Source organism: Neomonachus schauinslandi, chromosome 9 (assembly GCF_002201575.2).
Source record: "Neomonachus schauinslandi chromosome 9, ASM220157v2, whole genome shotgun sequence".
In the NCBI taxonomy this organism is placed as follows: Eukaryota; Metazoa; Chordata; class Mammalia; order Carnivora; family Phocidae; genus Neomonachus; species Neomonachus schauinslandi.
The window spans coordinates 61,837,649-61,862,292 of NC_058411.1; the positions used below are offsets into that span (position 1 = coordinate 61,837,649).

The 24,644-nt window shown below is 42.7% G+C and overlaps 1 protein-coding gene across 2 annotated transcripts in view; it reads right to left on the bottom strand.

Moving 5' to 3' along the window:
- The window catches only part of NPAS3 (neuronal PAS domain protein 3), an 840,191-nt gene that overhangs the window by 11,906 nt on the left and 803,641 nt on the right, over positions 1-24,644 (bottom strand). For both annotated transcript variants that reach the window (XM_044917919.1, XM_021695392.1), the window contains 2 exons: positions 13,506-13,699; positions 9,015-9,121 (listed from right to left, as the gene is read on the bottom strand). In XM_044917919.1, the coding sequence (XP_044773854.1) occupies positions 9,015-9,121; positions 13,506-13,699 (301 nt within the window). The remainder of the gene's footprint in view (positions 1-9,014; positions 9,122-13,505; positions 13,700-24,644) is intronic.

Genomic DNA, 24,644 nt, shown 5'->3' on the forward strand with positions numbered 1-24,644 from the left:
GAGCTTCATTATCGTCATGGCGATAGGAGGACGCATCTGCTGCGCCATTCACCCCTCCGTGAGGTACCTTCAGAGAATGGAGAGGGGGTGCTTTCTCTCAGGAACCCAAATACTATTTCAGAGTTCACTAATGTGGAGAGCGTGCAAGTAAGGGGGGGTGGTTGTGTGCTAGAATCACACCTTTCTACTTAATACCACAGTTGGGTGCTTAGCTGTAGCCACTGGTTTTCTTTCTACATTCACAAAACTGGCAGATGAAACATGAAAAAGAATACTGACTCTTTAATCTCTGCTTCTCCACCTAAGGCCCAAGGCAGGCTGACAGGGAACTTCATTCTGGAAATAGGACTTTTTTTTTTTTTTTCCCTAAATTCTGGATTACTTTTCCCTCTGCTTTTGAAAACTGTGGGCTATAGGGGAATGAACCCGACATAGACTTAAAACAGGAACAAGTTTCTTTATCTAAAAGTTATAGTCCTTGATGCTTACAGGAAAGTCATTTTCAAAACCCACAGGAGAAACAGCATTGAGGCAGTAACTGGGCATTAGGTGCTTTATTTACTTGCAATAGAGACAGTTTTTCATTTAGAACTGCTCATAGGATCAACCAAGGCTTTGATGCTGTGCAGACTTTCCTATAGATTTTGCAATTAGTGAGCTAGATGTCTTAAATAGCAGGCATCCACAAATTGGTTTTTAGTTTTTTTGTGAATCTATGTGCCGAGCAGTATTTGGTAAAGTTTAATGATATTTGATACTTAACGTGAGTTACGAGCTTGAGGACAGAAGACCTGTGGATGTTCTGTGAATTGACTATGCATCATCTATGGATTTTCCCCCTAATACACTAATGACAGGCCCTGCTTGAATCGCTATCTGCGTGATTTATAACCTCAGAAGAGGTTTTTTCCTATACCACTGCCAATTGATAGATTTTTATTAACTGTTAATATTGAATCATGCAGAAAACTTTTCATTGATTTAGGACATGTCAATTTGTTAAGTTTTAAAAAAACAAATTCCCCTTTTCTTCATGATGGTGTACTGAATTGGGAGACCAAGGCTTTTAAACACCTATGGTATCGTGTTCTAGGACGGGAAAAATCAGTGATGGTCAGCATGAGCGACATTCGAGATCTCAGATTTTTTTTTTCAAGCTGTTTTCAGTTCAGCCAGAGTTTCTTTACCCCTCATTCCTGCCCTTCTTGACCTAAAATAGTCAAGGACAGGGTATTTCTTAGCCCTTACACTTTGTTGGTGGGGGGTGGGGGTGGGGATTTGCCATATAAAGGGAAGCAGTGAACTCTTCAGGGAATTAAGAAAACTTTATGGCTGGGAAATGAGGGAAATGGTGGATTTATTCACTCACTCAATAAATATTCTTTTGAGCGCCTATTTACTCTGTGCCAGACACGGGGGGATCTCTAGGTATGCAAAAATTGGTCATGGGCCTGTCCTCCTATTAGTCTCAGTCTCGTAATTCCATTCCCTTACCAGTGATTGGCTTAGGTTTGGAATATGGTGAAACAGCGGACAGTTGAGATCCCCAGGGAGGTCTCTCTTGTTGGGAGTTGTTGGGGAAGTTTTCTTCATTCTGAAAATAGGACTTATCTCGATTTCCATTGCTATGGGAGACAAGTACTTACCGTTTTCACTAAGAAACTTATAACCATGATAATTCTTAGGGGAAGTGGGATGAGGGTCAGAAAGCACGGGGGTCTGATCTTGTCCTTTTAAAAATGAAGTATTGGGGCGCCTGGGTGGCTCAGTCGTTAAGCGTCTGCCTTCGGCTCAGGTCATGATCCCAGGGTCCTGGGATCGAGCCCCGCATCGGGCTCCCCGCTCGGTGGGAAGCCTGCTTCTCCCTCTCCCACTCCCCCTGCTTGTGCTCCCTCTCTTGCTGTCTCTCTCTGTCAAACAAATAAATTCTTAAAAAAAAAAAATGAAGTATTGGGCAAGGTTAAGCTGGAATGTAGGGAGAACTAAAAAAAGGTAGAAGGATGAGGTTGCATCTTTACTTCAGATTTATTTTATGTCTCTCATGGACCCTGTGTTTCTGGATGAGGTCATTTTATGAAGTCCACTAAAAATCTTTAGCAAGAAATATATAAGTGGTGGGCATAGGTATACAGAAACTAGTGTTTGGCAAAATCAGGAATATTTAAAGGAGCCCAGACAAATGTCATTTATTCACCTGTTGTGTAGGTTTTCAGAAATCCAAAGACTTTGTTGTAAAAACGGGTCAGATTCTCCCAGGTAGCAGTCACTGTTGGTTGTCCACTGAGCAGCTATTCCTTTTTTTTTCCAGTTTTATTTAGAAATAATTGACATACGTCACTGTGTGCGTTTGAACACGCAGCACCAGTGGTTCGATTTACATATATTATGAAACAATGACCACAAATAGGTTTAGCTAACCTTCATCTTCTCATGTAGGTAAAATAAGAAGGGAAAAGAAGGATAAAGGAAGAAAATGTCCTCTTTGTGAGCTCTTAGGATTGACTCTGAACCCCTTTCCTATAGATCCTGTGACAGTGTGAGTTGCAGTCGTCATGGTGGGGATGGAGCAGCTGTTCTAGCACTTCTTCCTGGATCAGGGACCTTTCCCGAGTCCCGGACAAGCCTTGATTGTTTAAGCCAGTCACGGTCACTGCATCCAGTGTGTGGCTCAGGCTTGGGCACTTGATGAAATGCTGGACAATGAGACATGGGGGGGGGGGGAAGCTCTCTATCTGGGAGGGCTGCGACAAGTATTTTCTTTCAAAAATGAACACAAAATAGTGACTGACCCTTTCCTGACTTTGGACATTGTCTTGTGAGGGACCGGTGATGGGCAGTGCTACAGCTGTCTTTTGATCATGAAGAGAAACTGAAGACAATTACAGAGGAAGTTTAAGTCCTTTTTGCTTGGGTTTTCTGTCACTTGGAACTGGATGCATTCTAGTCAATGTGCTCCACCAAAAATTCTAGGAAGCCAGAGGGGATGCGGAGTTCATAAAGAGGTTCAAATGACCTGATCCTTAATTAACGCTAAATTTTTGGGAAAACCATTGTATTCTAAACACATACACAAATTAAGTCCCTATGCCCCTCATCTGCGTTAAACTAGGAAAAGTTTGAGGTTTTTTTTTTTTTTTGAGATAGGCAAGGTGTCATTAAATCAACATTTTAAGGAAAATAGTTACAAAATATATACCAGCATTTTGTTCTTAATCTCGTATAAAGTACAAGAAGTGATGGAACTGATTTTATTTTGGTTGATTTAGGTTAAAATGGATGTCTTAGAAGTATTTTTTTTTTCTGATCATGTTTTATAAGAGCAATGGGGGTTAGTTTCTCTCAAATATCAGGTATTCCTTATTATGATAATAAAAGCAGCTACTAACTGAAATAGGAACAAGGAAAAGCCCAGGGATCCACGTTCGGATTGTATTAGAATATATCCGTCCCATTGAAGTGCCAGCTTACTTCCTGGGCAGAGAGGAAAGATGGTGTGTTGCTGTATTCTGTGTCCTTTTACGCTCTTCTAAGCCTGGAATGTCCCTGACCCTGCACTTCTGCCCATCTCCTGCCACTGTGGCTTCCTGCCATCCTCTTTCAAGGTCCAGGGCAGATGTGGTGCCTCTGGAATTTCTTGTCAGTCCTCCCTTGTTGCCCTGCGCCCCCCTGCCCAATCTCTGGGATTTCTGTGTTTTATTCATCTCAATAGTCCTCATTTGATGCTACCTTTTCAAAATTGGCTGTTTTCATGCTATCTTCCCTGCTAGTATGTAAGCTCCTGGAAGGTAGAGACCACATCTTAGTTATTGTTCAAACCTTACTGCAATACCACAAAGCTTTGTATATAGTAAGTACTCACATATGTTAGGTGAACTTGAACAGGGGAAATGTTACTGTTTGTATTCACACATGCAACAAGTACATGGAAAAATATTCACCTGGGGAAAAAAATGAAAGACCTCCTTTTGCTTACGAGTTGACTGTTACTTCTATTTCGACTTTATTAGCTTTCTCCACTCCACTCAAAACTTCGCACCTTTGTAAAGAAGTCCATCTCTTTATCAAGTAATCACATACTCGTTTCATTTGAACACTGCCTGAGATACCCTCAGAGTCAATTCGCTACTTATATTTTACTACTATTCACAAAATTCATCCAACTGGAGGGGAATATGAAGCCCCCTAAGATTGCTAGTCAGTTTGTATTTACTTTTACTTCATATACAAGAATGCCTTCGAAATACTAGTATAAGTCAGTCCTCAAACGTTAACGGGGATGGGAGTCTGCTAGGGATCTTGTTAACTGCAGGTCTGGATTCATTAAGCTGGGGGTAGGCATTTCTGTAATGCAGTGGAGGAAGGACACTCAGCTGATAGGCCCTTGCTAGTCTCTGTTCTCTGTTTGCCTGCCTTTAGCCTGGAAAAGCCAAAATCAGTACTCTCCCAAAAAGGAAAAAAAAAAAAAAGACGAAAATACCGGTCATTCACTTCTGCATAAAACCCTGACTTGACAATCTTTTTTGGTTAATGGACAGGCACACGATGTGGGCTGACTTGGCTTCTGAAAACAGTCTGACATGGTAGCTGTTATGTGTACCTTCTTTCAGGGGCATTTTCCTATTCATACAGAAGAAGATGAAAAACTCATTTGCTTTGGGAAAAAGTCCAGCCAATGATCGGGTTGCGGCTAAATCCCCGAAGTCCCAGCCCTGAAAAAGGCTAAGATCAGAGACTAGAAAGAAGTCCCCTGTGCTCTTTGCACTTGGCCCACCCACCAAACTTTGCACCTTCCTCTCTCCCCCCACCGCAGCGTCCTTTCCGGTGCGCAGTGGCTGCGTACCCAGATCAACAATTAAATTCCCCCTTTGTTTACGTGGCAGATGACAAATGCATGGAGGACATCTTGTGTTTCCGAGGCAGGCAGGGCACTTACTTTGATTGATGCTCGGTTGTGGAAAAAAATGAGCTGGGAAGGAATTACAATGGAGGGCCTGCAGACTGGAAGGGGGATATACTAATTAGTCCTACATTAAGCAGTCGGCTTGCATTTGGCGATGAGACGCCTTCAGGAGGGAAGCGGAGGGGTTATTGATGCAAAACAGCATGCAATGCATTCTGCCAGGTAGCTGTGCATGACTTTTGTTAAGGATAAAATTTTGTAATTAAGAAATAAAGGCTGAGGCTAATGTATTTTTTTTTTTAACATCCCCTAAATATATTGGGTAGGCCACGTTTTTTAATTCTACAAGATCTCACAGACAAGCTGCAAGGCCTTCTGTCTTTGTGAAATAAGTCTTGCAGAATTTCCTCATCCTGGGTATGGTCCTAGGAAGGGAAAACTGCTACCACTTTTAGCTTTTCGGGCTCCTTTTTCTTGAAAGTCCCACAGCGGCAGAGCCTCGAGCCTTGCTCGTGGATCACAACATTATAGAGGGAAGGGAAATCTCCCTTGGCCACTCTGTCTAGGTTTTAGAGAGTTGCTCATTTGACCTGGGAAGGACCCCGGGGATATCTCCAGACAAATTCAGCAACTTCTATAGACAAAAGACTGGATTAAAAGGGACAAACGAGAAATGCAAAACATGTTCCTCCGTTTGGTTTAGCATTCGTGGTCTGCCCTTCTATATTTGGGCTACCAGCAGAGGTAGAGTAGTAGACGGTTGTGTGGCTGTCGAATGCTTGAGCTAATTGGGGCATCAGACTCGAGGGAGACCTGACTGGTCATCTGGAGGTCAGTACCTCCCGAGCAATGGAGAACTGAAGCCTGGTAGGCCAAGATGCTCAAATAATTGCTTATATGAGTAGTTGAAAATTCAAACCTCGAAATGTTGATTGGGTGAATTCGGCCTGGAGAATCAGTGAAATTGGGTTCAATGACTCCAGGGCGGTGACGTAAGGAAAAGAAAAATCACAGAGGTCTTTGGTCACAGTGTGAAAGAAGAGGTCCTGCAACCCCCTTGGTTTTAGAATCCCAGTATAATTTCACTCACCCACCATGTTGGTATAGATAATGCGATTCTTAGTGATTCTTTATGTTGAAAGCCAGTGAACTATCAGGCGTCTCATGTCAACTTAGTGGGAGAGTGAATGGTCCAAAGTTCTTGGTTCAACTGCTGAAAGTTGTCAGTTCCTGATGCAGCTGAGATTCCCTTTTACTTTTCTTATTCTAGAGACAAGTTCATCTATGGATTTACAGATGCCTATGCTAGGAAAAAGATATAAGTGATAAAGATAGCATTTTGAGTTATCAAAGACTATGGAGTCTTTTTTTTTTTTTAAGTTTTATCTGTAAACTGGAGCATAAGACAGATATATCAAAATATCAGAAATATTATCAGATGGCTAAAACCTGTCTTTCATGCACAGAAACAGGAATTGTGCCAATAGCTCTAGGAAGAAGAGCTAAATAGTTAATGTGGTTCATTTTTTAACCGTCCCTTTGTTTTAGAATTCTATCTTAGTCTTGAGCTGATTCTATGTCACCATGACCTTCTCCTGCCGAGAAGGTACAGTCGAGGCATCCTTTAGTCAGAGCCTAGGGCTTTGGACAAGCAAGATGCTGTGCTGGCTTTTTGCCTTTTCTTCCAGTGTTTACACAACCAAGACTTATTACATGCTCTGTCATTTTGTTACTGGGCTGGCTTTGGTTTGAGAATTAGGTAAACATCAGACATTCCATCACACAATTTTAGACTCAATCTTACTTTATAATGATGCTAATGTTTATTGTACAAAGCGAGATGCATTCGTATATTTTAGCATTTTATTTCAGTCACAGAATGCAAAACCTGACATTGGCATTGGCTTGATTTTTGTGTGTGTGTGTGATTGAAGATATTAAGCACTACAAGAACGTTGAAATTTCAATCTGATTAGGATCAAAATTCTTCAGGATCAAAACACTCCTTTTCCTCCCCCTACAGTTTTACTAATTGTGTGCTACTTGACATTGTGGAGTTATTCCACAGCATGATAGCTAAATATGTGAAGTGTATTTTACTGTGCAGAATTATCAGCTCATTTTATTTGTTTTTCATGTGTTTGAGGTTATTAAAAGAACTTAAAATTAGAAGTCGTGTGTATGAGTTGAAAGAGTGAACTCAATCATTGTTAGGAGGCTAAATCATAAAGCAATAGCCAGTATGTCAAGATCAAGTAATGAAAAAAAATCACAGAATTTAAAAGCATACCTTCTCTGTTTATTAGTTGGCACAATACCAGAAAAATTAGGCAACTAGCACAATAGTGAATGGCAGAGTTGTTTATTTTCAGCACTCTCAAATTATTCTGGTTACTGAAAATGAGATAAAAGTAGATCGGAAAGAATGGCGTCAAACATATTTGTTGGAGACCTTTGCTTCATGGGAAGAAATGAACTGCCCTAGCTCACTGTTCCTGAGGAATTGTGTTTCTTCAAGCTGTAAATCAAATCCCAGAGAGATAGCATGACGTTTTCCAAGTAATAACTGAGGATGACATAGTTCTTTTTTGTCAGCACCGGGTTTCTGAAGTTAGACCTCAATTAAGATTCCAAAATGAAAAAGCACCCTTCTCTCCCTACACACATGGTCTGTGACAGTGTCCTAAAGATAATATATTCATTTTTAAAGCCTGGATCTCTGGCATATATTGGTCCAAAAATATATTCAGAGCTTCCTCCAAAGATCCCTATTTTCCCTCCATCTTCTCTAAATCCCCAGCTACAAAGAACCTGATGTTTCTTTTCAGGAAACAGCATCATTTTCCCCCCCAATTAATTGAAGAGCCATCTGCTTCTGCAATGCACAACACCCATTCATTCTTAGCAACAAGTGTGGTCCCTAAGTCCCTGGTGTGCAATACTGAGGCATGCACTCAGCGTTGGGAGTAGAGTTTGCTGGAGAGCAGCCTCGCAGGCAGCCTTTTCCCAGAGACATGATATACACAAAATTTGACACTGGCCTTGGTCCCATGTCAGTGGTGCTAATGCAGGGTTAAAAAACAGTACAAGATGCTTACACCTTGAGACTCTGCCTGGCTGACTGTCTTGGCATTATGCTTTTGAAGATGTGAGTTTAAAACGAGCTAACACCTGCAAAGAGCAGGAAAGACCTGAGAGGGCTCTCCTCGGGCCTGGCAAGAAAGGGGAGAGGAAGTAAATACAGAGGGCACCTGGCTAGTGGTGCTACAGGAAAGCTTGACCGTCAAGCTGTAGTCTCTCATTTGTGGCGCCTCGCATGAACCAGGGTTCAGAACCGGGTTTAGAACCTTCTAGGAAGATGAGCACGTCGGGCCCTCATCTTTTAGGAAGAAGAGTCTACTGATCGGTCATCAAAAGGACCTCTGGATGGAAAAGGGGCAGCCTCTTCCTAAGAGGGTTCCGCACACCAGTGCCTCCTGCCAAAAAAGGCACCTCGGAGGTCAGCTTGTGAGTCAGGAGCTGGGAATCAGACTCAAAGAGCTGAGATGAGTCTCTCTCCCTCCTGGGAGTCAGGAGATGGTGGTATCTCTTCCTCGGAATAACCCCCTTTCCAGAAATACAGTGAAGAGACGCTGCCTTTGAGAGCGGATGTGCTCTGGCCCTGTGCCCTGGCTTCCCCCTGGCCCCAGTTGTGCGGTCAGTCAAGTAGGAATGGCTATAGGCTCTGGTCTATTTGGACTTGTCTTCTCCCACATATATCTTGACACAGAGACCACAAATTTCAGAGTGGAGCTCGCTCTCTAGAAAATGAAAGGGTCAAGAAAGCACTTAAGGCAGAGGTTCCCTCATCACTTCATGGGAGAGAGAGCACAAGAGACCACAGAATCCCGGCCGAGGGCCTAAAGATCCAGCAGTTTTTCTGGGCCTGAGTTCCAACTTGCGATCTAATTCCAACATGAGTTGAAGTGATTTCCGTCTCTTTTTCTCCCGGCACGCTGACAGTCATCTCAAATGTATGCACGAGACAGGAAGGGAAAAATCAGCACTGAAACCAAACAAGCATCAGAGAGAGGTGACCCCAGCCTGGCTGTTCCCACACACGGGAAGTACTTACGGTCCAAGTGACTGTGCCTGATGCCCTCGACATCTTCAGCGTGGATGAAGTGGTAGCATCTCTTCCCTACAATGTCTACAGGGGTCAGATCCATATAATCGCTGATCCTGCAGAGAGAAGAACACAGGCTGGAATTCAGAAGGGGAAGGGGGGAGTAGAGAAACTGTTAAATGACTGGGAAACAAGTCTCCTTACAGTTTTCATTATCCTGGGGGTACCCGTCAGGAGGTGGCGCTTTGAAGGACAGCCCTTTACGGATAGAGAAGATCATTTCTTTAACTGATACCGGACTTTCTCAAAATTAGGAAATGTGCTAGATCCAGCAACCGTGTGTAAATAATGAGACAGGTTTTTCTTTTCTTTTTTTTGGCATCAGAATACACATTTGGACAACATAATTCCATGAAATTATGGAGAATCAGTAACAATGCAAGATCCTCATTAGAGGCCAAGATAATGCAAGGTTACATAATAAAATAAAAACATGTTATGTTGATACCAAATGATTAGAGACACCTTTCATTTAAACAGATTGGTCTTCTATTGGGTATTTCCATGAAAAAGGGCTTCAACTGCTTCTTGGCACAATGTCCAAATTGGCATTCAAGGGATATAATTTAAATGCTGAGACATACAGATGCCTGGGGGTATTATCTTTTTCAGTCTTAGTCATTTGGGAGCTCGGCTTTCACTCCTGGCCCTTTTAACTGGTACTTTGTGGTGGATTCCGCACAGAAACTTTTAAACCATTTCAGCAGCTCTTGCAGGCTTGTGCTCGACAGTACGTGTATGTGTAAGCCTGTGTCATTGATTGTCCAGACGTCAATGTCCTCGGGCAGGAGCACAGAAAAATAGAACAGAAATTGGAAAACACGTTGGGGGAATCTGCCCGCTTTACACAAAGACGTCAACACGCTCATTATCCTCCTCCCTGTCCAGGTACAGATTGGTTTTGGGCGGTCCAAAATAGGATATATCTTATGTTTAATTTATTCTCTTTACCGTCCCCGTGCTTTTTATCTTTTAGGGCTTATATCTCCAAATAGGAAGTGAGTCTTTAGAAATGACATGTTTCGGAAACCTATGAGACCACGGTTGGAGAGTTCAATCTGACCCCCAAGGCAGGGAAATAAACCAAACCAAACCAAACCAGAATAATGTGGAATATAATTAAATTATATTACCCAGGGAGTGAATTTCTCAATGTCTAATATTAAATATTAAATGACATTTTTGGCCAAACTAGAATTCTTGGTAAGTCGAGACAAAAATGGGGCAATATAAAGAGTTTTATAACCCCATGGTTTTCTGGTACAAAGCAGATTAGTTGGTGTTTTCCTAAAACTATTAGCTGCTTTCCAAGCACAGTTTCCACCCCCTTTATGCAAATGAGTAGACCAGGATGTCATTAAAAGGCCCTCATTGGTGTTTCTGAAATTTACCAGCTCCCCAGATGATATCGGCTTTGTCCGTGGCCATCCTACGGAATGCGGAGGAGAAGAATGGTCTGCAGAGTCCAGGAGAGGGCTTACGTTTCTAGTTAGCAATTCCCTAATTAAATAATAGACTCTGGGAAAAAGCCAAACATACTTTAGGGAAGATGTTCTTTAGTTTATGCTTTATTGGAACGAAATCCTTCAAAACATCTGAAGCATTCCTATGTATCGGAGCCTGTTACCGTGGCAAAATGTGACCACCTCAGTGTCCAGAGACCTCTTAACATATGTGTAGAAAGCCCCAGACCAGTCTGATGACCTATATCAGGATCAGAATCCTGATGGCACCTTGTACTCTGAGCCTCAGTTCCTTTATCTGTAAAAACAACTTAAGAGGTTGGTGAGGGGATTAATGAATGAAATGAAATGAACGTAGCACAGTACCTGGCACACAAGGTAGGCTTTTTCCTCAGATCAAATAAGCAGTTACTTTTAACACAGGTCCTTTTAGAATAACTTCTATCATCTTCAGCTGGGAAATAATGCTGTATTGTATTGGCTAATAAGGGGCTGTGGAAAACAATTTCTTGTTTTTTTTTTTTTTTTTTTTTTTTTAAGGGAAGAGAAAAAGCTTAAAGTGGGTCACAGAAAATGATCTCAATTATTGGAGTGGCACCATAAGGCACTCAGGTCCATGAAGCAGAATTAATCATCTGTGATCACAGGAATGAAAATTAAGTGAGGGTTTTGGGATGGGACAGTCACCGGGCGTAGGTAAATCAGATGAGGCTCTGTTTTTCCGGAGAGAGTGATGGTAGTAAATCTAAATCAAGGGAGCCCTACATATGTTTTCAAAGAGGTAGAGCCATAGGTCATCAGACTTTCTAGCTGCCTCCCTGGGTTGGAGCTCCATCTCCAGCATTCTGTGTTTTTCATCAGAATAAACAGCTTTGTGGGCTAGAATTGTGTTCTTTAATGGATGCATAGATACGAGAGGTCCCCTTCAGGGGTTAGTCTGACTGCTTCCTTACCACTTAGTCTGACTTCTCTAGGAAAAAAGCGGCAAGGAATGCAGGAAGGCCCACGTGTAGCTAAATGCCTGATTTTTTAAAATCTGGCACATTTCGAGTTCAAAATTGTGACCTTGGGCATACCACTTACGCTCCCTCTCTCCAAACTGAAGTTGCCTGAGGGTGTAGGGGGGCAGTGGCAACACCCATCTCACAGAACTGTCTTGAAGCTTAAAGGAGATGATGTAAATAATGAGCTCTGCACATTGCCGAGTGTGTAGTAAGTGTTCAACAAATGCTATCTTATTACTTGCTAACCCTAGCTAATCATTTTGGTTGTCTTTCCTGATATTCTTTTGCCACTCCAGAATACTTTACACACACCCAAGTATACAGTCTATTTTCTAAAAAAATTTAAGAAATGCCAACAAAACTTGAAAAAATAGATTCAGAGTTACTTATTAAATAAGAGTGATGGGTTCAGGGTATCTTCTACCCACGGAACACTAACAGCTCAGGTGGGTGTCTTTTTCTCCTGGTGAATTCTTTCCTCTGAATCCACTCCAGCCCGGAAACGGTAGGCATTTCTAACTTGGTCTCAACATCCTCAGTGCTTCCCAGTGGACTGAACGCAGATGATGGCTGTCTTCTTCTTGGCTAGGCCCCGGAAAAGTTGATTACCCGAGCCGCTTGACCATTCTGCTCTTCCATTTGGCCTCTGCAGGCACTACCAGGGCTCGGTGAACATACGCTGCCTTCATGCCTGACCATAATCTGTGCCACAAAAGCACCCTCTCAAAACGGCCTCAGTGATTCTGCCTGTGGCACCAGAACATGGATGATACCATGGAAGCTTCCTTCCCGTGTCATTCCCCCATCCCTCTTCTCCCTGTGCCCCCGTGCACAGTCCCCCATCCCTCTTCTCCCCGTGCCCCGTGATTCTCTCTTCTTCAAATTGGTCTGATGATGGGCTGGTGACTTGTGGGTGAAAGGTCTGAGGGGGCACTGTCCCATTTCCTTGTCCCTTGCTTTGTGCTTAATGGAAAAAGTGAACTTTTAAACCAGAGGTTAAAAAGTCCTTTTATCAAAGCTCAGTGTTAAGGAAGGACTGTCAAGTCATTTATATGAAGAGTCTTTTTTTTTTTTTAATTTATAAAAGCAGAATCCTCAGGATTACAAAGTTTTATTTAATAGTTTTGCAGATTTTTCATCCTTTTCCCTCTGGGGGCCTCAAATTCTTTTTTTTTTTTTTCCTACATGTGTTGTGGACTGAACGTGTCCCTCCCACCACCAAACTCATAAGTGAAGCGTTTACACCCGATGTGATAGTATTAGGGGGTGGGGCCTTTGGGAGGTAATTAGGTGTAGATGAGCTCATGGGGATGGAGTGCCCATGATGGGATTAGTGTCCTCATGAGAGGAGGAAGGGACCAGCGCTCTTGGTCTCCCCTATGTGAAGACCCAGCAAGAAGACCGCTATCTGCAACCAGGAAGTGGGCTCTTGCTAGGAACCTAATTAGCTTGTACCTTCATCTTGGGCTTCCCAGTCTCCAGGAATGTAGAAATAAATGTCTGTTGTTTAAGCCATCCGGTCTATAGTAATGTGTTCTAGCAGCCCGGCAAGCAGCTAAGGCAATGTGCCGAATGCCTATATGAACACTGGCCATTGTGAGGCTGGGCCCGTATAGTAGTCAGGAAGTGGGCTTGACTGAGGCATCAGGAGATACCTTCTATGGCGTAATTTTGCCAAGAGCGTCTCAGCCCTGCTCTCTCCTTGGTTTCTCGGCCAAAACAGGTCTTAATTATAGTATATGGATGTCTGGGTATCCCAATCCTTTCCATTTTTGTCCCTAATGTAAATCAGGGCAGCAATGTAAATTTTAAATAAAAAGCATGTTTGGTGTCAGTCCAAGCAGCCATTAAAAATAAGATCAGGATTTATAATGAGCCTCACTGGGAGAGTAAAATCCTTCAGACTGCTGCAAACACCAACTTTCATCAATGTGTAACAGACAACAGAGGAAATGAGAACAAAAACAAAGTACCTATTTTCACAGTAAATGATATTGAGGTCCATATTTACTCGAGTGACGAACATATGGCAATCAATTCTGACTTCGTTGATCGTAGGGGGAGGCAAGGCATGAGCCACAACCACAAGACCCATGATTTGGCTGGGAACGGTCCTCCCGTGGGATAGGGACACCCTCAGTCGTAGCCGGCCTGTTATGTGAATCACCTGTAATAGAACATTAAGGACAGGACACAGTCAAATTTGCATCTGGGACGTAACAGTATTTCTTTTGAGAAATTGTAAAATTACATCTGGAACAACCAACATTAGCTTGTATCTTCTGTAATCATAATGGCTGTCAAAGTGCCCTCAATGTCCCCACGGCAGGGACAAAAGAGAAATAATATTATAGGCTGAGCTTTACTCGAAGCAGCATTATTACTGTGCAATTGCTATTTTCAGGACTTTTTCTTTCCCTTCCCTGTTTTTCTCCCTTTTTTTCTTTTCTTTTCTTTTATTCTTAACATTGTAAGTGTATAACCGGTTAAAATGACCAAGAAGTTGAGCAATGAGCTGGAAAAGGAAATGTTTGCATTATCTGCCCTTGTTAAGGGATGATGTCTGTCTGTCACCATATCTGTACTGAATGGATTACATGGCCATCTCATTTCAGAATTATGGCCCAGAGCTTTCCTTCAGTGGGTGGGTGGGTGGGTGTTGATCATGTAAAAAGGCCAAGAGACTCCACTGAATACAAGTCTTAGTGGCAATGACATGGATGGGCCCTTCTGAGCATAGATATTCTGTGTCAGAAAGCACTGAGCTACCATGCTACCAGTGATTTATTGCACTGCCCTATGGGGTTGAAGGTTAGAAGACTTTGGTCTATCATTTGTTCCTTGAGCTCATTCTAAAGTAGGATCAGGAAACCTGCACCATTTTGGTGGCTTATTCTGGTTACCTGTGCAGAAACAGGCGGGAGAATGCTGGGCTGTTATTTTCCATTTCTTAGGCAAAGTATACCATAGATAGTCCAAGCCATCCAGAACCAAACAGAAGTGCTTCATCTTCTTCACACATTTGAAATGGTATTTTTACAGATGCCCTTTGAAAAAGTCCCTTTGCTTGTAAACTACACATAGAAGGCCAGCCATAATGTCAACTTCCTGAAGGGATGTTTTGAGGAAACAAAATCATAAAAGGGTGGAAAAGCATCAAGGATTGTGTGCTTTGAGATGATGGAAGTCGTGTGTGTGGATGAGTCAGGGGAGGAGGGTGTCAGAAATGCACGCATGTGCGTGCTTCTCTGTGTGTGTGTACTCTAGCTGTGTTCCTAGGATCATGCTATGGGGTGGAGGACCCTCCAAAACTAGGTTGTAGATGTAATCACTGTGATTCACCATACCAGGGAGCTTGGTTTAGTAGTTAACCAAGTTTCTGCCTTTGGTTTGCCTCTCCAAAAATGCACCATTGAGCATCAAGCCATCTTTTGATGGTTCCCTCTTTGCCATAAGGAACTCAAGTGCGAAGTGGGTCTCTGGCCTCCCAGGAGCAATAACAAGGAGCCTCTGCTCTCCTTCCCAGGGGCTTGACTGGTAATTCCTTTTTCATTTTGTTTTTGTTTCCCTTAAGTTATTCAGTTTTCCAAAAGCAAGCCACACTGCCGTCAGTCAAGAGGCAGGATCAAAGTTTACGGGGCTGCCCTTCGGAGTCCTGGTGTCCTAAATAATACCATTTTTCCAAGTTCCCCTTCACATTTGCACCCAGCGCTGCAGATCTGGAGATACCAATGAGGAGGATTATTGAGGGGATATCTCAGGAGCAGCTTTGTGACCACCCACATTTGAAGTTGACTAAAATTCATACTTAATGCACCTTTGCTTTAGGCTTTGGTCAGAGGAGCGACTTTATGAATATTTGAAAATGTTCCTAGAGGCAAGGATGCTAAAACACCATCACAGACACACATTTTTGTAAGACCTCATTAACTAATAAAGAAATGGCTAAAAGAAATGGGATTAACTTCACAGGAGGGGTGTTAACAGTCCCTCAGCCTCCTCCCAGCTAGGCTAACATAGATGCTCATTTATCATTATCTGTCTTGTTTTATCAGGAACGCTCAGCTTCTTGGAAAAACAGATCTATAAATGCTCAAGAAAATACGCACTCAGAAATGATATGATAAATAAATCCTCACTTGGTATTCTATTCCAAAGCAACTTATGGGCTTCTGGGCTAGAAAGCATTTTGGGAAGGTGCAGAGGCTACTGGGGGGAGCTGTCTGCATGTCAGATTTACCTGGGCCCCCTTCTCCAGCATTGCCTGTGGCCATCGAGGTGCTGAAGGTAGTCAAAAGTTGGGTCCCCTAGGGGTCTAGATTTGTTATTTTCTGATTTTGTTACCCAGGGCAAGTCACTCAACCGTCTGCATCTCAATTTTCTTTTCTGTGAAATGGGGATAATAAGGAGTTTCTGCAGGTATGTTATGAAAATGAAAAGAGATAGTGGGGGTGAACACTTTCTACCTTGTGAAGAAGTGTCCAAATTTAATTATAAGTCTGTTTGCCCTTTAAAATATCACCTGAGTAGTGGATCAGGATTGATGACTAATTTAATCTTGACCAAAATTCCTCTTATTTTAAGGGATCATAAACTTTCAAATTTGGAAGAAAATTTGGGAGGTCTATCTTAGGTCCTTCTCCCTTTCATTTTTTTTAGGTGGAAAAGAGACTTCTGGAAAGTTCATTCCTTTCCCAAAGTCACCTAGCTCAGAAATGGCAAAAAGAGCCTAGAATCCAGGTTTCTAGATGTTGTTTGAGTTTCATTTCAACTTTGTTATGTTTATGTGCATATTCATATTCATATTGAACGAAATACCACAAGTTTACACCAGATGTCAATTTACTACCTTAAGTAAACTGTATATGAATCTTTTTTTATTATTTTATTTTATTTTTATTTTTTTTTAAGATTATTTATTTATTTGAGAGAGAGAGAATGAGAGAGAGAGCACATGAGAGGGGGGAGGGTCAGAGGGAGAAGCAGACTCCCCGCCAAGCAGGGAGCCCGATGTGGGACTCGATCCCGGGACTCCAGGATCATGACCTGAGCCGAAGGCAGTCGCTTAACCAACTGAGCCACCCAGGCGCCCTATTATTTTTTTAAAGATTTTATTTATTTATTTGACAGAGAGAAACACAGCGAGAAAGGGAACACAAGCAGGGGGAGTGGGAAAGGGAGAAGCAGGCTTCCCTCAGAGCAGGGAGCCTGATGTGGGGCTTGAGATCATGACCTGAGCCGAAGGCAGACGCTTAACGACTGAACCACACAGGCGCCCTGTATATGAATCTTTAAAAAGATTTCAATTATAACCAGAAGCTCAGGTTATTTGAAAAGTCTTTGAGAAGTAGTACAAACTAAGATGAAGGGGAAAAAAAACCCTAATGCAGTAACTGACCCGTCAAGAAATGTCAAAGGGTATGTTTGTCTATTTGTAGGTACCTCTGGAGGTGAGGGAGGTTGAGATTGATGAGAAGAAAGGGGCTATCTATTTAGTTCCATGCTTAATTTTTGGGTTGAAATTATTGTATTTTTCCAAATCCATTTCATAATGCAAACAGATTTTTTTTTACCCATGTGACAGGTTATGTTCAAATTTTAGAAACACATCTGACAGCAGGTATGCAAACACATAGATAGTTGAGTTTTTCGCTTTGTAGTTGCTTTGAAGGCCTAGGTGTAGAGGCCAGAGTATTGTCAGAAGAGCTGAGTTCAAGTCCTAGCCCTGGCACTCTACAGACATGCAAATATGATGCTCAGAGAACCGAAATGACTTAGTAACTTTCTAGGTCAGTATAGTAGAGATTAAAAACTCAGCATAGAAGAAGTACTGTGTAAAGGTATCTTTGTTTTCTTAAAATGGTATCTTTGTTTTCTTCATCAAAGGACATAATATTGGTGCTTTAGTTTCTAAAACCTACTATGTGCAAGGGACCTTGCTAGGTGTGAGGGAGCAGACCATAGTGACTCGAATGTACACCTGTCCTCAAAGAGTTTACAGATCACACGGTGGGAGGAAACATGTATAATTACTTGTAATATAGGACTACGGGAAGATGATACAGTGTCTGACAAAGACCATGGTTCTCCATCCTGGTTATGTGACAGAATAACCTGTGAAGCTTTACCATCATGTGGATTCCTAGACTCTGTCTCCTAGATATTCTAATTCGGGAGGACTGGGCTGCGGTTTAACATTTGTTTGTTCTTTAAAGCTTCAAAGGTGATACCTACTATTGGAGAATATCTGGCTAATGAGTTTGGCGTTAAACCAGCAATTCTCAACCATGTTATACATTGGAATTACCCCAGGAGTACTTAAAAGTCCCCATGTCCGGGGGCACATGGGGGGCTCAGTTAAGTGACTGACTCTTTTTTTTTTTTTTAAAGATTTTATTTATTATTTATTTGAGAGAGAGAGACTGAGAGAGAGAGCACATGAGAGGGGGGAGGGTCAGAGGGAGAAGCAGACTCCCCGCCAAGCAGGGAGCCCGATGCGGGACTCGATCCAGGGACTCCAGGATCATGACCTGAGCCGAAGGCAGTCGCTTAACCAACTGAGCCACCCAGGCGCCCAAGTGACTGACTTGATCTCATTTCAAGTCTTGATCTCAGGGTCATGAATTCAAGCCCTGCATTGGGCTTCAAGCTGGGTGTGGCGCCTACTTTAAAAAAAAAAAAGTCCCCATGTCCAAGCTGTACCCAAGACCAGTAGAATGAGGATCTCTGGGGGTAGGGGCCTTTCTGGGTCTTACAGGGCTACTGAAAGGATTAAGTTAAAATGTATATAAAGTGCCTACATATATGCCTGATATACAGTGTATATGCTCACAAATATAATTTCAGTTAAGTTCCTAGTGTGCACCATAAGAAAGATATAGAGTAAAATCTTGGAGAGTTCAGGATAGGTAGGGAATACTTTTGAGAGAATGGATCAGGAAGGTTATGTGAAACTGGCATTAGAATAAATTGTTGCCATAGATAGGATTACAGAATGGTGAAAGGGGTTCCCAGATAAGGAAAAGGGCCAGAACAAATAAAAGGGAATCCATCAGGAACGCCCAGGGCTCCAGGAGCACTTCAGTTGGTACGAGCAGGAGACGAGATAGAGATGGGCCAAAATGGCAGGCAGAAGCCATAGAAATTAGCAGTAATGGGACCTGGGGAGAAGCACCATGATTTTGTGCCTGTTTCATGGGATGATGATGATGACGATAGACTGAATGGAAGAACTGCTGACAGAGGGACAAAACAGATTTCCGGTAGATATTTTGTATCTGAGCAGCTTGGAGAGGTCCTGGACAAGGTCTCCTGGGGAGAGCTGGAAAAAGGGGTTGGACACATAAGAGATGATAGTTGAAGGAATAGTTCTGGAAGGTGGTCCCCCCCTACCCCCTGTGATAGTTAAAACCAAGGAGGTAAATGGAATTACCAATGGAGAAAATATAGAGTGATGAAAATTAATCAATAGGGTTTTATGGGTCATATCAGAGCTGAAACAATGTTTTGATTTTGGCCAATGCCAGGTAAAAACTGCCTCTGTGTTCTAAAGGTTCATCTTAGTCTGCTCCTAAATCTAATCTACAGACATTCTTCAAAAGAGATTTCTGAACTAAGAGATTCTTTGCCCTTGAGCTCAATTTTATATAAGAGCTCAATCCTCACACTTCCTTTCATTGTTCTTGTTTTATCATAAAGAGCTCTCTACAAAAATGCTAAAGCCTGTATTTTTCCAAACCCCTTACACAGCACTGCCCAGATGCCAGCCACAGTGAAGCAGAATGCACAGGGTTTCTGAGTTGCAATCCTACCATCTTTGATAAAAATGTCCAAATTAGCATTATCTGACAGTTCCATATTGAAGGAATCATGACTTGACTTTTTCTTCTGATACACCCAGCGGATGCGCATGATGCCGTAAGTACACGTCCACAGAGTTTAGGATGAGTGTGGGAGTGTTAACAAGCCACGTTTCTTAGACAAATATATATTTCTCTTCCTGCCATATGCTCTTTTCAGTCATCTGTTAGTGATAAACACTTAGATGTGCTCCACTAATATCTTCTCATTATAAACAAGCCCATCACAAAGACCTTGATAAAACCTCCCCTCTGTCAATACTTAAGGAAAGAAAGTCTGTGACAGAAAAATACATCTGGAAGCTATTCTCCATTCTTTTGGGAATAAATTTCAGTACTAGTAATATGAAACGTTTACTTTATCAAAAGGAAATGCTAAGTATTATGTGCATTATTTTCCACATATAATGTAGAGTAGAGAACAGGGCTAGGCAAATAGGAACAAAAAAAGCTGCAGGCATGAGAAAACTATGGATTCCCTGGGTTTAGAGCATCTTCAGAGATTTTTCACTTGTCCTTTAAGGGAATCCAAATTTACCTTAAAAATTAAGCTTCCTTCTGGCACTCTGGTCTTTTCTCTTTTATTCCCCTGTAGAAGTCTGGTTTAGCATACAGATCATCAAATCACTAGCTCAGGTGGGAAAATCGGCTAATTATTTTTAAGTGATGGGGGCTTTGAGGTGGCCCCCAACCTGCTGAAAAGTAAAGGCTTAGCCAGGTCTTCTGAACCTAAACATCTAGCCTACAGCATAACAACTTAATCTAAACCAGCGTGAGGATATCAACCTCATATAAATGACTTCCTGCAGGTTTTTAGGGATTGGGTTTCCTGGATTTAGACCATATTCACGGGCTGGAGAATCGGCTTGAATAGGTCTCTCTGTCCTGTCTGATTCCTGCCACCTCGGTCTTTGCACAAGGCCCTCAGAAAAACAAAACAAAACAAAAAACAAGACAGCAAGAAAAAAGCTTAGCTGAGACCAAGTACTTGTCCAGAGAGGTGAGCTCTACAGAGAAGAGAAGAGCACTCATAGGAGGTGCTGAAGGAGGTGCTGTTGGACTCTGTGAGGGCAGAAGAACAGCAGAAGGCCATTTCCCTTCCTTTTCCAGGATCTCAGATTATATTTCTAGAAACTGATTCTACTCTAGTAGGCTTTGTCATAATTCACAGTGGGACTTGAGCAACTGAGGATAAGAAAAGGCAGACGAGGGAAAAGGTGTAACTCCTCAAGGCAGAGGTGAGATTTGCGGGGAGGTGAAATTCAGGGGAAAATGAGGTGGTGGCAGGGAGGGGGTGAAAATGCAGACCTTTTTCAGGGCCCCAAGCGGGATGCAACAAGAGAGGTGGTCTTGGAATGTCCTCATCAACTAGATGGCCATCATCAGCTCAGGAACCACACAGTGGTGGGAGGCTTTCTGGGAGTTTGTCCCCAAGAACTCCTCTAAGATCAGGGATCTTCAATACTGGGTGCAGGATTCAGCACGCTAGGCTAGAGGACTAGCAACAACTTAGGGAGGATCTCAGATGGGCTCAACTTAAGGGTGGCTCTGGCGGCAGAGAAGGGAGGAGGGGAGGCTGGGTACCTGGGAAGCATCCTGGACAAAGTTAAGAAAGAGGAACCCTGGCAGGAGCCAGTCCTTGGATAAAAGGGCTACGGTTAGCAAGCGTTAATTCTCAGGGACTCCATTTGGTTTGAATGGCAGTGAGGTGAGTGGGAGGAGGGATATAACTGGAGCACAGCTGGTCAGATGCTTGCTTGGACTCCTAAAAAGACTCCGTGAAGGTGGGTTCAGGAAGTGGACAGTCTGAAAAGGTCAAGGGCATTTCTGACCACGGAGAGCAGAGGAAGGGAGGAAGCTGGGGCTAATTTCTCTACTCTCATGGAGATTCTAAGGTCCTGAAGGAAAACTCATATATAAGCCTACGCATGATCATTCCTCCAGTTATAAAGTCAACTCACACAAGTAACACAAACAATTAAATGGGTCTGGTACAAGAGGAAAAACATACTTTGTCCTTTAAATTAGAAAGCCCAAAACACCTAATGCTGGTATCAGGAATTCATGTTAAAAACAAATAAACAAAACTCTAGGGTTGGTGGTTCTTCATTTTGTGCACAAGAATTACCTGAAGAGCTTATTGATAAGGTGGATTCCAAGGCCCCTCTCCCCCCAAAATGGTGGATTCTTTAAATCTGGGGAGGGGCCTGGGAGTCTGCATTCACCACGCACTGGGTCATCCACCTGCAGCGTCCTCTTTATCTAAAGAGCGGAACCAATCCAGAGATCTTAATGAAGATGACCTAGAGGCTGATCACAGACTGCCTCCTAAGTGAGTGAAGAAAGACGAACATATATTTATGGTTAAATCTGGACTGAATAAAAGACCCTACTCTATAGAACACAACCCCTCATCTTGGTCCTTTGAAAATGGAGGACTGGTGCATGATAAGCAGGAACCGTAGGCTCTTGCGGGATCAGGATGTGCTTTCTGTGCGCAGGGCTGCCCGAGGGAGCAGCCTTGGGAGCCGTGTCAAGGCTCCTTTATTTGTGTAAAGGTCTGCGTTCTCTCCGTGGCCACGCCACAGTGGGCTGCAAAGCCTCTTGGGGCCGGGGTGGGGGGTGGGGGGGGTCGAGCTCTGCCGATCCCCTCCCCCTCGCCTAGCCTGCCCCTGGCTTAGCTCCTGATTAATTCAGGGCAATCCTGAGAGGTTAACCCTTAATTTGATGGCTCTGGTGGGGAGCTGAGAGATTGCTGGTAATTTATCACCCTCAATGATTTTTTTTTTTTAATGTAGAAATATTTTCCAAGGCAACATATAAAAAATTATTTTTAAAACCCACATTTAAAAAACATTAGCTACAGCATTCTTTTCTTATGTGACTGTATCCTCCACACATAACAATTACTTCTCATCCATCTCTTTTAACAAACTTCAAATACATAACATAAAAATATAACAATAATTACAGCCTTAGTTTCTCAAAATGTGTCTGGACTCCATATTTGTTTCTTGCTCCCTTTGGAGAAAACAGTCTTTCTTCTACCAGAGATAAGATTTTTTATTGGGATAGTTGAAGCTGGAGAGATTTCCTTAACAAGATTATGTAAATGTATGCCAAAGACATAAACCACATTTTCTCAGAGAGTGGAACACTTCAAATATCATTTAATAAAACAGGACCATGGGTAGAAACACCTCGATAAATTGTTAAGGGGCAAAGCAAGAAGGCTGAACCATACACATCTGATCAAATTTTGTTTGATTCAGTTACTTTATTAAAGTCTCCTAGAGAAGGACAGAGGACCATTGTACCTCTGTAGAGGGCAACTTCTTTATTCCTCTATCACTTGACATGGAGGAGGGGGTATCAGCCCTCATGGACCCGAGAGGACCCTCATGGCTTAGTGACACTACCTTGAAGGTGGAGAGGCAGTTCTCAATGTAACAGACTGCAATTTTTTTTTTCCAACAGCATAAAAAAAAAAAAAGACTCAGAACTAGTTCCATGACTAATAAGGAATAGAAACTGGTTCCCTAACTCCTACCTACCCCTGCCCCATCCCTGCCCCAATACCATACCTTACTATATAGTTTCTTTAGAACCCATGAACTCTTACTGGGAAAGATATAAATGAAATGTTTTCTATTTATGATCTTTGCTTAACAATTTTGTTGAACGTGCATTTTACTTAAATTTCTGGAGTTGAACAACTAGTCTTGTTCTAAGTTAGTCTCCTTAGCCTTTGTTTCTCTCGAATCTGCTGGCAGAGTTTATACATAGACACTCGAAATTGCAACAAATGTCCAAAGACAGCTGTGTACCACAGACCGAGTGCTTTGCATGAAGACAGCAGTTCCAGAGAGCTCTTTGCCAGCCTGAGAAAATGTTTAGCCAGCTTTATTTTATGCCCGCCACCCAATTGGAAGGTCTACAGAAGAAGAAATGACTGTATTTTTGATAACAAAGGAGAACCTTTAGAAAAAAATAGCTCTTATACATAGGAGTCAGCTACCCCTCTCTTGCTCGGTTCCTGAGGAGGCAGAACTCCAGTTATCCGTGTAGATAGGTGGGCTGGCCTTTGTGGAAGGGCAAGTTTGTGGTCTCAAGAGCTGATATGTTTTTGCAGCAACCATTTCCTTAAGGGGGAAGCACACAAGTATTAATGATTATATTCTTATAATTAAATAATTTTATTTTTAAATTTTTTTAAAGATTTTATTTATTTGAGAGTGAGAGAGAGAACAAGCGAGAGAGAGAGAAAGAGACAGAGTATGAGGCGGGGAGGGGCAGAGGGAGAGAGAAAAGCAGACTCCCCATTGAGCAGAGAGCTGGACGCGGGGCTCGATCCCAGGACCCTGGGACTATGACCTGAGCAGAAGGCAGATGCATAACTGACTGAGCCACCCAGGTGCCCCTGATAATTACATAATTTTAAAGCAAATACATAGGTCATAAATATTTTTGAAGAAAATGAAAACCCCAATATTCCCCAAATTCAGACATAAAACTCCTGAAAGATCAAACCTAAAAATGATCACCTCCCAGGAGGCTACAGTAGGTATGTGGGACTCGGAAAGTAACGCAAGAACGAAGAGCATTCTCTTAAGCTGGGCACTTGAGACCCAAATATGTGTGAGAAACCACACTGACTGAAGCCAAGATTCCTCAGTTTACCTGGTACACTCAAGCAACATGTTGCCGTGGGTCTGAGTGCAAGGACCTCCTTTCTCTACATCCATTTCTTCATGGGAGAAAGTGAGTGGGCCTCCCTACATGGCCGCTGAGACCCTTCCTTAGCATTGTGTCTGTAGAATCTTTAAACACGCAGCCTGGACCCATCCTCAAAGCCCTAAACTTCCATAACTGTCTGTCTCTGCTATCTTGGTTTCTATTCCTTGGGAGGCCTAGATGTTATGTGTTGAGCACTGATTAGCAAAGGTCATTCTCTTAAATGTCTCTTAACCTGCCCTCTAAACTCTACAGCTAATATTCTAGAAGGCTGCCTTAATTAATCCTAAATTTCATCCTTCATGAGAGTACTTTCTGGTAATGACACGCCTCTCAAAACGTCTCTCGTTACGTAGAGAATGGATCTGTACCTGTGACCAAACCTCTTTGTGTTCAACATCCCAGAAAGACCGCACACTGGAGATTGGCGGCGGGGGGGGGGGGGGGGGGGGGGGCGATGGGGGGGCACCACACCCAGCCCCCACCTTCGCTGGTGGGGGGGGGGGGACGTGGGGGGGT